The sequence below is a fragment of the Podarcis filfolensis genome (genome assembly GCF_964270895.1).
Source record: "Podarcis filfolensis genome assembly, chromosome: 9".
Lineage (NCBI taxonomy): Eukaryota > Metazoa > Chordata > Lepidosauria > Squamata > Lacertidae > Podarcis > Podarcis filfolensis.
In genome coordinates, this window is record NC_139610.1 from 21,924,179 (window position 1) to 21,939,716 (window position 15,538).

A 15,538-nucleotide genomic window follows, 5' to 3' on the forward strand; every position below is an offset into this window, starting at 1 on the left:
ACATGGGCGTAGCTGCACCCCCATCAAGTAAATAAATAAAAATACTTAACCAACTGTATCACAGATAACTCGGTTCTGCCTCCCCACCAACATAAAAACTGCCCCCTAAAATAAATCCATGATTGATTATGTGGGGCGGGGTTTACCTGCCCCCCAATATATTTTATTCAAGTAAGCACCCCTGGTCAGGAACAAGTACCAGCAGAGAGGCGCTGTTTAATTATGATTTCCCTGAAAAAGGGAAGTGGGGGAAGCAGGAAGTAAGAAAGGCAGCTATTCTATTTTTGATTTGTAAGAAAATCACATGCCCTTGTGTGCCTAGATGAAGGCTGTGTTACCACCATGGCCTCTGATCTTCCTTGAGGCCACAGTTGTGTTATGTACATCAGGGAGACTCCAGGCTTGTTGGGTCTATTTTGTTTTTTTACTAGAACCTCAAGATGCCCCAATCTGAGCAACGTGCAAAAGACAGGATGAAAGGCGAAAGTGCCTCGGAATGCCTTTTGAGGCTAAGGATTTGCTAGTCCTAGCCAAGCACAATGGAAAAGCTTAACTTTAACTCACCAACTCACTAGTGAATACTGGCTAAATGAGTCTCTTCTAGCTGGTAAGTAAGTGGATGTGATGGTCAGTCTCAGAGGTCTGTAACCATGGGATGTGGTAGATCTGCACTGCTATGTCAGAATTGTTAGGTACCATGTGCCTCTTTAGCCCATCCAAGCCTAGAGCCTTAGCTTTTGAAGTCCTGTGGGATTTGTGTTCTCAGTATTCTTAACTGGACATCATTTCTGTCCCTCTCTTAGTGGCAAGGTGATTTGCAAATATAGTCAGTAATAGAAAGTAATAGAAAGTAACAGAAAGGGTTTAAACTTAAATGAATGCAGAATTCATCATGCGAAAGGCTGGACTGGATGAATCCCAAGCCGGAATTAAGATCCCCGGAAGAAATATCAACAACCTCAGATATGCAGATGACACAACCTTGATGGCAGAAAGTGAGGAGGAATTAAAGAACCTTTTAATGAGGGTGAAAGAGGAGAGCGCAAAATATGGTCTGAAGCTCAACATCAAAAAAACGAAGATCATGGCCACTGGTCCCATCACCTCCTGGCAAATAGAAGGGGAAGAAATGGAGGCAGTGAGAGATTTTACTTTCTTGGGCTCCATGATCACTGCAGATGGTGACAGCAGTCACGAAATTAAAAGACGCCTGCTCCTTGGGAGAAAGGCGATGGCAAACCTAGACAGCATCTTAAAAAGCAGAGACATCACCTTGCCAACAAAGGTCCGTATAAAGCCATGGTTTTCCCAGTAGTGATGTATGGAAGTGAGAGCTGGACCATCAAGAAGGCTGATCGCCGAAGAATTGATGCTTTTGAATTATGGTGCTGGAGGAGACTCTTGAGAGTCCCATGGACTGCAAGATCAAACGTATCCATTCTTAAGGAAATCAGCCCTGAGTGCTCACTGGAAGGACAGATTGTGAAGTTGAGGCTCCAATACTTTGGAGCCTCATGAGAAGAGAAGACTCCCTGGAAAAGACCCTGATGTTGGGAAAGATGGAGGGCATAAGGAGAAGGGGACGACAGAGGATGAGATGGTTGGACAGTGTTCTCGAAGCTACAAACATGAGCCTGACCAAACTGCGGGAGGCAGTGGAAGACAGGAGTGCCTGGCGTGCTTTGGTCCATGGGGTCACGAAGAGTCGGACACGACTAAACGACTAAACAACAACAAACTTAAATAGCAGCAAATTATTATGGTAATATCCACTAGCTTTTTATTGGTATTTCTCCTGCTTGAAACTGGTAGTAAAGTTTCATCCAGTTATGGAGATGTTATGTTCAAATACAGTCTCATCCACAGGAGCCAACTTTGCCCCCCAATAAAATATTTGAGGGGTCTCCCCCCCCAAGTTGTTGGGCATTGCCACTCAAATGGTGTCAGTGCACCGTGTCATGTGATTGATTATGCAGGGCAGGTCTTACTTGTCCTGGTCTCACCTGTGCGGAACTGGTCTCACCCTGGTCTCACCTGTGTGGAACTCTATGGCCCTCCAGATATTAGGACTCCAATTCCCATCAGCCCCAGCCAGGATAGTCATTGGTCAGGGATGATGGGAATTGTTGTTCAGCAACATTTGAAGGGCCACTGGTTCTCCATGTTTAATGGGACATACCGGATGGAAACTGGCATTTCTGTTAAGATGGCAGCAAAAGAGTTGTCATCCTCACAGACATGACAACAATATTAAGGAAATAAAGTGCAGTGATTTCAAGTATTTAAAAATAGTTATTTCTTCAGTCTCTTCCACAGATAAAGCAGGGAGGTGAACAGCTGTATTTATTCAATACGTAGGAACACATGAACAATTAAAGTCCTGAGGCTACTAATTTATTATATACATAAAGCCGTTGTATGGGTTGCCATGGCTGCAGTGTAAATTTTTGGGATTATATATATTGGAACAAAATACATAAAAATATGTGATAATAGATTTCCCGTAGACCTCTCAGACTTAAATCAGAGTGCTGTTCTTTGGCCTATTAACCATGAAAATGATACACATACCCCAAAGTCCATCTACCCTCCTATGTTTTGCTTAAGCCATAGAATCATAGAGTTGGAAGAGGTCCTGAGGGTCATCTAGTCCAACCTACTGCAATGCAGGAATCCTGCCCACAGCCATCCTTGGGTGGGCTGAAACCACCAACTCTCTGGTTAACAGCCAGATGCGCTGCTCCATTGTACCACAGTGTTGCCTGTAATAACGCATTCAAAGACGTCCTCTTGACACTCCAATCTATGCACTAAATCTGTACAAAGAAGGGACACCATTCTAAGTAATACAGCCTTGTGTTTTACACTTAAAACAATGAGAAAAAACTCAAACAAAAAATGCTTCTCATTACTGTTTATAAGAATTACTGTTTTAAAAGAAGATAATAGTTGTTGTGGGTGTGTTTGTGCTACCCAGCTTTTATTACCCAGCAGAATTATTTTTGTTGGTCCTAAAACATTTATGATTTAATCATTCGTCGTAAGTCATGATTCATAGAGGCACACACAGTAACTGCTTTCCTAGCATTTGGCTCCTGATTTTAGAAAAGTGATTCAAATAATTCTTGTGAAAATAAATGGACTGGGTCCAAACTATTTCAGCTATGAGCGACCCCACATATATCCATCTCCCCAATGTAAATAATGCCCTGTGTGCACTAGGAAGGAGAAGGAAAAGCAGGAACACTTCTGCCTGGAGTGCTCTCTTTCACGTGCACGCTGCCCCCTCCCCCCTTATTCTGAAGTTGTATAGTCCAGGGAAGACTGTACCACGTGATTTCCTAATGTGTTTTTTGGCGTCGCGGTGAGTGTCTTAGCAGAGCAGGAATGGGCTCATAATCTGTCAGTTCTTCATGCCAAGCAACTTCTCTGCCTAATGGTCAGTTCCTTGGCATACAAGAAAAATCTTGCGGATGAGTGTATATGCCAAATGTTTACTTACTAGTGCAGCTGCTCAGCTCTGTCTCCTTTAAGTGCAGAACTCCCTAGCAGTGCACCTCATTGCTATTTCTTCCTGGAAAAGAGCAAGCAAGCAAAGCCCAGCCGAGTAAGCAGGCAGTGCAACACTGACTCAAAGGAGCCACCCATCCAGTGATAGTCTATACTAGTGGCTCCCAACTGGTGCTCTGTGGACTCCAGGGAGTCTGTGTAACGCACCTAGCGGGTCCATGGCACATATCCATCAACTGTCCAGGACATCCCTTTTTGGGGGACATCCAAATACATGATGCCCAACCACCCCCAGCCTTGCACCAACCACTTCCCAGCTGCCCACTGACTGGCAGACACTACTGCCTATGCTGCAGTTCCTGCAGCTCCATGAGTCTGAGATCATCCTCCATGGAGAGACCCAGCTGCTTGCCAATGAGGTTGCGGCTGATCCTGGTTCCTCAGTGCCTGGAGCCTGGTGTCTGGATTGTGGCCCCTGGATCTGGGGAAGCGCTGCTCAGCTCAGTCACCTTTGGCCAGATGGAGGCTACCATCTCTCCTGCTGCAGCTGTGGCCCCTTCTGCAGTGGCCTTGAGGCCACCTGGGAAAGGTGAGCGTTTGGGTCACTCCCACGAGGGACCTTTCACTCTGGCACTTACTCTGGCCTTGCATTCGTGACAGCTGAGGTCAAAATCAAGATATATAATTATATGTGGAAATGACAGTTCTATGCTGTGGTTGCATAGTATTACAGACATTTATCCTTCTCTGCAGCAGCAGGTTACTACCATATAAATGGATATGGGTCTGTGTTAAATTTAAATACAGCTCTATACTGTATATACATTGATATTGTAGTTGCCTACCATAAAAGAGAAGCTTAGGAAATAGACTTAAAAGAGAAAAATAGGAAAGAGACTTAATTTTTTTTTAATAATGATCTATCATTTTGTCCTTGTGTTACTGCTGCAAATTATATTTGAATGGGTTATTTTATCTGCCAATGAAATCTGAAGTATGTGAGTTTTGAATGTTGAATGGTGGCAGATAAGTGCCTTATATGTTAAAGAATAGCCAAATCAAATGAGGGGATTAATGTCAACAGAATGTTGAAAAATAGGAAACTGGTATTTACTTGCCTCTTTTACGGGATATGTGTATATAGTTCCCTGCCTATTTTTTTATTACCCAGTAAAATTATTTCTAACTCATACTGACTCTAATACACAGTTCAATAAGTGATGAGTCACAATTAATAAAAAATATATACAGGAACTACTTTATTACTAAATTTTGGTAAGCTTTTAAAGGAATGTAGTAAGACCAGGATTCTTGTACAATATACTGTGCTGGTAAAGATGGGGACACAGAAGATGCATCTTGTTCAAAGGTAAGCTAGAGCAGCTTCAGGGGGATGACTATCACATTAGGATCACAATGCATTTTATGCAACCAGAGAGATTTTGGGACTAGTTTCAGAAGGCAAACACAAAAATTTGGCCTGGCACACCTATTTCAACCACGGAAAAAGCAATGTCCAAAGGCATCTTTACCCAATCCCACTGATCCATTCAAGCCCACAGGAGGGGGACTGGTGAAAACGGCGTCTTAGGAGACATGTAACTTTGGCAGGACTGATACAAGGAAACAGAACAAAATAAGTAACTGCTGGAACTACAAAATATGTGCACTTGTTTAGAATATTTATTGAGGTTAGACTGTAATGGAAAAAAACTCCACAGTAGTCTGGCTTGTACACATTTTAAAGGGAGAGACAGAGAAAGGAAGGATTCTAGTAGAAGCATTTAATGCATTAATCTTGCATGTACAGCATCCCTGTAACAGTGATGTAAAATTATACATTTTGGAAAGAGAAAAGCCAGAATTTCTATACTATGGCCTTGGTTGTGGAAAGCATACATTTGTTTAGTTTCCAAACTTTATTAAATATTCTTTTTCCATGTTCTTCCTGCAAATTGCTCCTTAAATCTGTCTGTGTTGACTCGATTTTTCTGTCTTCTGTTTAATTCATACTTTTTGTAAATACAGCACTAAACTGTTTCAAATTATGGGTGTGATCCAGCACACATTTATGTATCCTATATTACCATTGATTTTAATTAACTGGATACAAAGTTCATGAGTCATATATCTATTTTACTGAAATTCTTAACTTACTCCCATTGACCTTAATGAAGCCAAAAGTACCACCATGTAACGTCAGAAAATTAGGGCTAGGTCCTACATTTATCTTACCCAGGATTCTCTATACACAATGGTGTAGATACACCTCTCCTTTTGCCCCACCTTGTTAGGTATATAAAATCATTTGTGATCCAGCAATCCCTCAAAACTGGGCAGCAGGGTGTATGATTATTGTGCACAAGCCTCTGAACTGTGTATCTGCACCTAACATTACGTAAGTGAAGAAATGACGCCTAGCCTTCTATCATGTGTAGAGGTTCTGCCAAGTGAGTCTGTGAACTAGTCAGCAGAGCACATATGATAAGAAAATTGCACTGTATCCATTCATTATCTTCTAAAAAACCCCTACTTTTATTTTAACATTTATTTTAAAAAGCAGTCTTGAAAGCTGCAGCTTACTGCCTGCAGTTTTCACATGATTTCTTACTTAGCGACCTTTTAATTGACATATCGATATAAAATCATGGCACTTTATCATTATAAGATTCTGTGACAGGCTATGACTAAACATTAATGCAGGCATTCCATTTGTTTTGCAACTACCAAAACTGGAAGCAGCACAAAATTTAAAGCCTCTTTTAGTGTTGCATGCTAGCTAACTCTAGAAGACAATGCATCTGTCTACTAAGTCATGCACTACATGACTAAAGTATTTTCAGCTAACTAAAGAGAGTGCAAAGAAAACACTTGGGCTTGGAACCCAAGTGTCCAAGTGCAAGCAGAAGTTGCTTTTGCTCATGCAAGGAGATGTTCCTGATTTCCAAGGATTCCTCTTTCCAGTAGCATCCCCCTGAAGTTCCAGAGGGTCTCTGACTATCAGGAGCTGCTTCTGTAGGGAAATGGGTCTACAATGAGGAAGAGCCAAGGAACCCCCATTTTGCAAGTGGAATTATGTTCTATTGTCAGGATCCAAGGATTGTGTATTAAGATAGCACAGAATAAGTAGGCTAGGAAACACATTTCCTTTTGCAGTGCTATCCATAATTATATAATCCGAAGTCAGCACATTCTGATTAACCTATTGAGTAAAGCATAAACAATAAAACTACTATCCTTGAACCAGCTGAAATTTGATTTAGTCCAACAGAATGTAATGAGAAACACCAGGATTAAAACTGAAATACTCCAATTTAAGTGGCTTGTGTACTACTGTACCATAATGTTTCCATGTTTAAACTATTTCAACTTTCACATTAATCTATACTATAAGAGCTTGTTTAGCATAATGTTTCAGAGAGAGTGGACTAAATGCAGCTTTATAGCTTTGAGCTACAAAATTTTCTTCTGCTTCGGAATAAATCTCATTTTACATTTCCTATTTGCTTTCCACATGTTCCTATTACAAAATCATATGAAAACATTTTTTCCTCCATAGCCGTAATTATAGGCACATTTAACAGCCTAACAAACATATTAAGAAAATGGAATGGCATATGAAAACAAAATAAATACAACAGATGTTTTTTAAAAATACATTCCTAAAACAATTCACATTTTGTTATTATATTTAAAGTGGAACAATCCCCTCCAACTCAGGGCAGTAGATGTATTTGTCCCACATGGAGAAGGAGAAGGGTGCTATACGTGCAGTTTCTGTTACTGATCCAACACTTGGGGCTCTGCATCTGGAGCTGTTGCAGAAATAACTCAGCTGTTTTTAGGACTACAGTGGTGCCCCGCAAGACAAATGCCTCGCAAAACGAAAAACGCGCAAGACGAAAGGGTTTTTCGGTTTTTGCGTCGCTTCGCAAGACGATTTTCCCTATGGGCTTGCTTCGCAAGACGAAAACGTCTTGCGAGCTCGTTCGCTTTTTTCCTAAAGCCACTTGAAGAGGCGCAGTTGCGACGGACCGTGCTTCACAAGACGAAAAACATCGCAAGACGAAAAGACTCGCGGAACGAATTAATTTCGTCTTGCGAGGCACCACTGTAGATCGTGTCCTTTCATGCTAAACAGCTGATCAGCAGGATTTTAATTTCCTTGAAAGGGCTCCACAAGATCAGGAATGGTTGCCCCATGCATACTTTTTTAAAAGAAATGATTTACACTTTCCCCCCATTAGGATGGATCCAAAGCAACTCACAAAGATAAAAACAGATAATGCTAAATCATAATATTGTTGTATTGGGTTTGGTTGTAAGTGTTCTGTAAATATAACCCATTTTAAGACTGCAATCCTGTGCACACTTACCTGGGAGTAAGTCCTACTGACTTATTTCTCAGTACATGTTTAAGTCTTCTCTGCAGATGACTAATTAGAAAATAAAATCTAATAGTTAAATAAAATCCTTACGAAGATTCACTTGAATCCTTGTAAGAAGAAATATTCAGAGGATGACTCTCACTCCACAGACACACCTAATGAAGTGAATGAAAATTATACAGCAGGGCACTTTAGGGATCACAGTCCAAGATGATAAGACATAGCTACAGCTGGAAGATGTTTGGCTTAAATACCAACTTCATGATTTCTGCATTCAGTTTGCAAGGCAAGCCCAAAAAGAAAAAGAAAAACCATCAGCGGTGAACAAAAGTGGAAGTGTCTTGTCATCCATCACAGCATATCTCTATTCCGAAATTGCTTCCAACGCTGCCTAATGTGTTTGCTTGTTACAGTCATCACACAAACATAGTAGTCCTTCAACCCATATTTCGGTTTTTTCTGTTAATGAAACAAACATAATTACAGCTACATTAAAGGAGGTCTGCATATAAAATACAAAACAAAACAAATAAACTCTAAATAGCTTACAAGAAGCTAGGTGTTTTGGCTATGTCCCTTACCATGCAAGATTAAAACAAAACCAAGAAAACCTGGCAGTGCCTCTGTTAACAGCTAAGGTAAAGGACAATATCTTTGTTTAACCCTATTCAAAATATAATCTGTTTTATATAAATAGGATTTTTAAAAAGTCCTGATACCTTAATTTTTTTAAAAATAAATGTTTAAATATTAACACACAAAGCAGAAAAAAAATTCTTAACTCTTGTAGAATTAATGTAGGTTCGAGCCAGATAAAGTGTAGATTCTTGAGCAAAAACTCTAAATCTCTAACCATTGAAAAATGCAGGCTTGAAGGCTAGCCACTTGACCATGGGAAATAAAAATCATTCATAAGAAAATAGCTTGCAAGAGAAGAGTGCTGAATCTGCTGTGTGACTTGTGAGCAGGCAGCATTTTAATTACACATATCCTCCATTTCCTGGTTCCATTACACTTAGCCAAGGCAAAGAAAACTATACTTCTTGTGTGAATTCTATTTTATAGAATTTGCGGACAAGCATGAATATAGCAATCTGTGACCCTGCACAACAATTATGCATGTCCTATAAATAAAATAAAGGACAATCTCAGAAGCATTATGATGTTCAGGATGGCAACCCATTAAATCCTCTTACATACTGGACATGAAGATTATATTACTTAACAACATACATATTATTCTGGGAAAATCAAAATACTAAAATTTCCATTTGAAGTGTATAATGAATACTTAAACATTTCCAGAATAAAACATCACATCTCTTTTGTGCATAAGTAGCAACAACAAAACATAAGAATCCTGCTGGTTCAGACTAAAGGTAAAGCTAAGGGAGCCCTGACCATTAGGTCCAGTCGTGACCGACTCTGGGGTTGTGGCGCTCAACTCGCTTTATTGGCCGAGGGAGCCGGCGTACAGCTTCCGGGTCATGTGGCCAGCATGACAAAGCCGCTTCTGGCGAACCAGAGCAGCACACGGAAACGCCGTTTACCTTCCCGCCTTGCACTTTGATGTGCTTTCGAACTGCTAGGTTGGCAGGAGCAGGGACTGAGCAACGGGAGCTCACCCCGTTCTGTTCGGCAAGTCCTAGGCTCTGTGGTTTAACCCACAGCGCCACCCACGTCCCTGGTTCAGACTAACTTCTATCTATTCTAGCATTCCAGCCACACTGGAGTCTGAAGTCCAAAGGAAGCTCATAAGCAAGACATGAGAACAAAAGCTCTCTCCTTTGTGCTCCTCAGCAACTGGTATTTAGAGGCATACTGCCACTAGAATATATAGATATCATGAAGCCACTGGCAGCCTTATTCTCCATGAATGAGTTGATCACCTTTTAAAGCTGTCCAATTTGGTGGCAGTGAATGGCATACTTTAACTATGTACTATGTGCAGAAGTACTTCTTTTTGGTCTGCCTGATATCTCCAACCATTCAGCATAATTGGATGAGCCAGTATTCTTGTATATGGGAGAAGGAGAAAAAATTCTATTGATTTTCTCCATACCATACATTTTACCTACCTCAATAATGTCCCTGGTTCTTCACAGGGCAGATGCTCCAGGCCCCTAATCATTTTAAGTTGCTCTTTGCTGGAAAATGATCAAGGAGCTGGAGCAACTCCCTTTATAGAAAAATGAAATGTTTTCTAAATGGGGGAAAGGGGCAGAATGATCGTGAAATATCTAATGGTTGCTTATACACTTTTTACTATCAAATGTATGACACGTGTTTATACTATCAAATGTATTCCCACGTGTTGTGGGAAACACTGTCTTGGAGCTTAACATGGCTCCATATATGCCAGGGGTCACCAATGTGGTGCCCGTGGGCACACATACTCCCGTAGAGGCCTTCGTTGGCACCTCCCCCCCCCCCCGCATGCTGAAAATTGTGCTGACAGAAGGAGTTTGTGTTAGCCAACAGCATAGGTTGCAGTGCCTGTTTGGTATGGTGCCCACAACAATTTCTCCAATTTTCAAATGTGCCCATGGACCCAGAAAGGTTGGCAACTCCTGATATATGCTAACAAAAATAGGTAACACAGGAGTCCTGGGTCATAAGCCTCCAGACTTAAGCCAAAAGACTTGGACATAGATTTTCCTAGAACAAACAAGTTTATGCACAAGTTCCCCGAGGAAAATGGAGAAGAAATTGAAATTTTGATTCTGAATGAACTGAACAAAATTATCTAGAGTTCACTTTCTGATCAGTTATTTTGATTCTTAGTTGTCAAATGAAAGGTCAGCTAAGTACAGTGATAAAACTTTAACCAACAGTTTTAGAAACACAGTGCATCATAGACATACCATAATTTATCTGCTATTGAGTTCCTTCTTCACACAGGATTTGAAAGTGGTGTATTTTTGTAGGGTTTTGTAGCCCTGAGAAGAAGATAAAGAAGTGTGCATGTGCAAGCATCATGTGAAGGCAGCCAAAGGTAAGCATTAGAAGATGGCATGAAAATAATAAAGGAATTGTACTTGTTAGTCATAGTGTAGAAAACTCAGCAAAAATAATTTTAGGCTAAAATATTCATGCACCTGTGATACAATTATGTATGATACCACAATATAGGAATAACTATTAATTTTAAAGATGCTACAATAGAGAGTGTTGTTTCTTAAAGTTCTTCGTAAAGAAGAGAAAAAATGCATGTTTTAAGCAAAGATTTTGAATCTACATTTTAAATAAGGTATTATGGAAACAGCCTCCATACTCTACTTTCATACAGCTTGTGTGAAATTACGTACAAACATCACTACAAATTTTGGCAATACAGTCACTGTCCACAGGGTGGCAGTTAAACATACCAGATCTCAGAGCAGAAATTTGTAAAGTTCAGGTTAGAAAACAATTATAAAATCCCTTAATACATTTGCAAATGAGACATAATATTCAGAATTATGAACAGTGTATATAGGGAATGCTAAAAGAAGATTGGCTAACAACACATTTTAACCCAACACTAATAACAAGGACAATCAGCAACTCCACACTACTGTGGTACTTTTAAAAAACAACGTTCAGAGCAAAGCAATGAAATAAATTTTGTCACCACATTTTGAAGGCAGAGCACAAAATAGCTAGCACCCCACCTCATATGTTCCCCACGCTTCCCTGGCAATTCCCATGTCCTAATGGGGAAAACACACACCCATACATTGGAGAAGGGCATTCCAGTTGGCTGAGGATCATGATATCTGCCACTGAGGCGAAGTGCTGCTGTGGTCCATGCCCTCTGGTATTCCCTCTTCAAGACATTTTTTCGTTAGAGAAGGGAGCTTTTTCAGCTGTTTGAATAGTCCAGCCCAATCATTTATGGGCTGAGCAAGTAGGTAGCTGCTCCTTCCTACTTATAATCATTAACCTAAAATATTTATATTGTACATGTATTTCAGGCTTATAAATAAATGCAATCTGATTACTGTATTTTTGATAGAAGACTAAGCCTAATTTAAAATGTGAAATTAAATGCATAATTACACAACAGTATTTACAGAATTACTTAAAAATACATTGTGACAAAATTCATTTCTGCTGACTACTATTTAGTTAATTTATTGTCTCTAGGGGGCAGTCAGGAGTACAGATTAAACTTCTAAAACTTCTAAAACTACAGGCTATCAAAAGCTTTTAGACATCAATTTCCCAGTCTATAAATTGCAATGACGAGACTGAACCTTCTAGATGATTAACTGGGGACCTACTTGATCAACAGCAAGCTGGATCAGAATGTGTCTGTAGACTTGGCTATAGAAAAAACAAACAAATCCCAGTTCTGTAAATTAAGGGTTAGTAAACTAAACATATACGGAGGTAGTTTTAACTTCACTAACAACCATAGATTAATCATGAGTTTCATTTCAAGGTCAGACTAATGTTACTGTTTATCGCAACATACACTATGAATTTTGGCACATCCTTAAATAATAATAAAATACACATCTATGTGATGAAGTTCTTGAAACCCTTTCAAGTTGAAGAGTAGAACAGATAACTATGAAAAAAATGGCTATATTTCAAATAGTTTTGGAAACAGCAAAAATTTAATAGTTTATGGACTGCTTATATCTCATTCATAAGTTTTCGTGATTAAGAGATAATCCATGTTCTTACCTTGAACCCTCGTTGCAATCGGTCTTTCATAATACCAATAAATTCTTTGTAGCTCAGCTGATCATCTTTGTCTACATCAAAGATCTTGAAGACAGTGCTCACTAAATGCATTGAAAGCTTCAAACCTGTAGCTACATATACTGCACGCTTGAATTCATCTACGGAAACAAGGAAATTTAGCAGCTAGCAAAAATCATCATGCAACACAGTGATTACCAGTACTTATTATTGAAAAAAACTAATTCTCCACATATATATACTTGTCAAGAGCACTGTGTTCTAAGTGGCCGCTTATTATAGCTTAGTTGTACAGCTGATCTCTTGAAAAAAAGCAACTGCTAATGCAAATGATAAATGTGGAGTACAGAATACATCTAATATACACGTATATTTTCATTCGTGTGGTTTGAGGTGGTTTGCTGGAGGCTTATAGTGTCTTGTATTATTTGAATTTATTCACAGATATAGTTTGACCATAGGTGGAAGCATGCAGCTTAACTCCAGTGGAGCTGCTACTTTACTGCTACTGTGGCTTTACAAACATATACCTATTAAAAAAAAGTATATAAATGGTTCATAGATGAGTCTTCCCTACCACACTTGCATATATTTATTAAATGGCAAGAAAACTCTTAGATACACAGAGGCATTTTATGTCTCATAGGATTCAAATATGGATAACTGCCATGCAGTACATACATATTTAAAGGATTTTGGAGAGGTCCAACAGGCAGAAAGAGCACAATACTTGATGCTCACACAAATATTAAACAAAACGGACTTCTTTTATTTTAATATTAAAAAAGGATTAACTATTGACATTAAATATTTTTACCTTTTCCTATGGAACGGTTTGCAAAATTATACATCTGCATTGCAATTGCAAAGTCTTCTAGATTATTCAAAAACTGGAAAAATGATCTGAATTCATCAAATGTAATGCCCTATGAATAAAAGAATACTGACGTTAGTACTATAGAATCAGCAGCAGCAGAATTCTTTAATTGTTTGGCAGCAGTTTTTCAGCTGATAATGGAGTCAGCATACAATGGAGACAGTTCTATACCTCTCATAGCCCTCTTCCCTGACAAAGTTGCAATCCTGCTGCCACAAGCCAAATTGTACTAGCAGAGAAAGAATGCCTCTCTCAGGAGGAGTCAGGCCTCTCCCATGTGGCCAAATGGCCAAAGCTTTATTGGTAATACCTGTTCCCCGCTTACTAGGGAGCACTACTTGTGGCATGGTGTGGTGATGGGAGGAGGGAGCAATTGGCTGTGGGAGCTTCCTGCACGCCTGGGAAGTGCTTTGTGTGCTTTCTACTCAAGTGGGAAGTTGGGAGTTGAGTGTTGTTTTACTGTCAACAAGCCATGATCTGAAGCCATCTCTTATTGTTGGCTTACTCACTCTGGTTTATTTTGCCTATGGCTTGGCATTATGTATGAACCTAGTATCCTTCCTTAACCAAACTACTTAGACGTTTTGTTACTATCATGTGGTATACACAATTTGTTTGTATGGAAATAAATAAAATAAAAACCATGGTTTGTTTGCCCACTCCATCCCGGACACTCACTAAGCTACAAAGGGACATGGTAAGAGCAGCTGGAAACTAAACCAAATTTTGGAGAAACAAGTCAGTTTGTTTGATCTGTGGACAACTGATGGTTAAATTTTAGTTTGATAAGCAATCCATGACTTTGATTTATGTGCATATGATACAGATATGTCCAGAATTCAAAACATGCAGTTAGGTTTCTTTGCTCTCTAATTCTTTCTCCCATTTTCCTAACACTGAATATTTGGTCTTTTTTTTAGGTGGGGGTGGGGGTACATGACCCATTTTATTCTTTAACAAGTATTTATATTTTTAATGCTTGTTTATACCACTATTATTGTAGCACATTCATTGTTTCTTTTTAGTACTGTGCTTTAAGTATATTTGTTGAGTGCCTTATCTGTGTTATGATACTGAAGCACTTTGGGTGTTTTTTCCTTTTAACTACCACTAACTGCTAAATGATGCTTACTGGCTCTTTTTTAAGCCCCTCAAACTAAAATGTCAAGAGTTGAAAAGTGTGATCATTTGAAAATAAGCTGAACTGTTTACAAATAGATCTAAAACAGTTAAACCTGATCTTTCTGTAAACAAATAAAAGTGAATTATATCCAAAGCACTCCATGCTTGAAAGAGTCTCTGCAACATCAACCCTATTGGTTTGCACTGATGCATTTAGCTGCCACTATGTCTCTTTGTTGCTTAAATTTACTCCAGACAACACCTTTGTTTCCTAACAAACAGTTTAGCTAGCAAGGTTATTTGCTTTTGCAACTGCACAAGTTCTTTGAAATCCTCTGTTTAGTCACTTCTAAGTACCACTCACTCCACACTGGCCTTCTACAAATGATCCTGTGTTAAGGAGACCGAAGAACTAGATTAAACGTGTTAAAAGAGCGTATACCCTAAAGATGGCAAAACTGCACATGGGACTTTGTGGCATTCTATCACAATTAAATAATATGTCATTTAGGATAGATTATGTTGAACATCATCTTTTGTAAGTTAAAAAACCCAACAACCTAAACATGCTCATTCAATAATATTTATGACAAATTCAACCCATCCCACTAAAAGGTGAGCACTACAAAGGCCAAAGCCCTAACTCATGACCCTTCCAAGTAACAGTCAAAGTCCTGGTTAAACAGAAATGTTTTAGCTTGGTGCCTAAAAGCAAACAATGATGTCCCCAGGTGTATATCCTAGGGAGAGCATTCCAGAAATGGGGAGTCACTACTGAGAAGCCCCATGCTAAAATTGTTTTACCAAAGACAGCTATCTGGCTACTGAATTTTGCACTAGCAAAGGCAACACAATGCATACTGCACTGCCGCAATCTAACCTAGTACATCTGTAACCCGCTTCAACCACCCCTTTGTACTTTGTAGATGGGGCTGTTCTGGCTACATCA

The 15,538-nt window shown here is 39.4% G+C and overlaps 1 protein-coding gene across 1 annotated transcript in view; it reads right to left on the minus strand.

Moving 5' to 3' along the window:
* Window positions 1-5,171: 5,171 nt before the first annotated feature.
* MICU3 (mitochondrial calcium uptake family member 3) overlaps window positions 5,172-15,538 on the minus strand; it is a 52,908-nt gene continuing 42,541 nt past the window's right edge. The window contains exons 12-16 of the mRNA XM_083630572.1: window positions 13,408-13,516; window positions 12,573-12,730; window positions 9,579-10,837; window positions 7,623-9,258; window positions 5,172-7,357 (exon numbers count right to left, since the gene is read on the minus strand). Coding sequence (XP_083486698.1) covers window positions 10,769-10,837; window positions 12,573-12,730; window positions 13,408-13,516 — 336 coding nt within the window. The 3' untranslated portion in view covers window positions 5,172-7,357; window positions 7,623-9,258; window positions 9,579-10,768. The remainder of the gene's footprint in view (window positions 7,358-7,622; window positions 9,259-9,578; window positions 10,838-12,572; window positions 12,731-13,407; window positions 13,517-15,538) is intronic.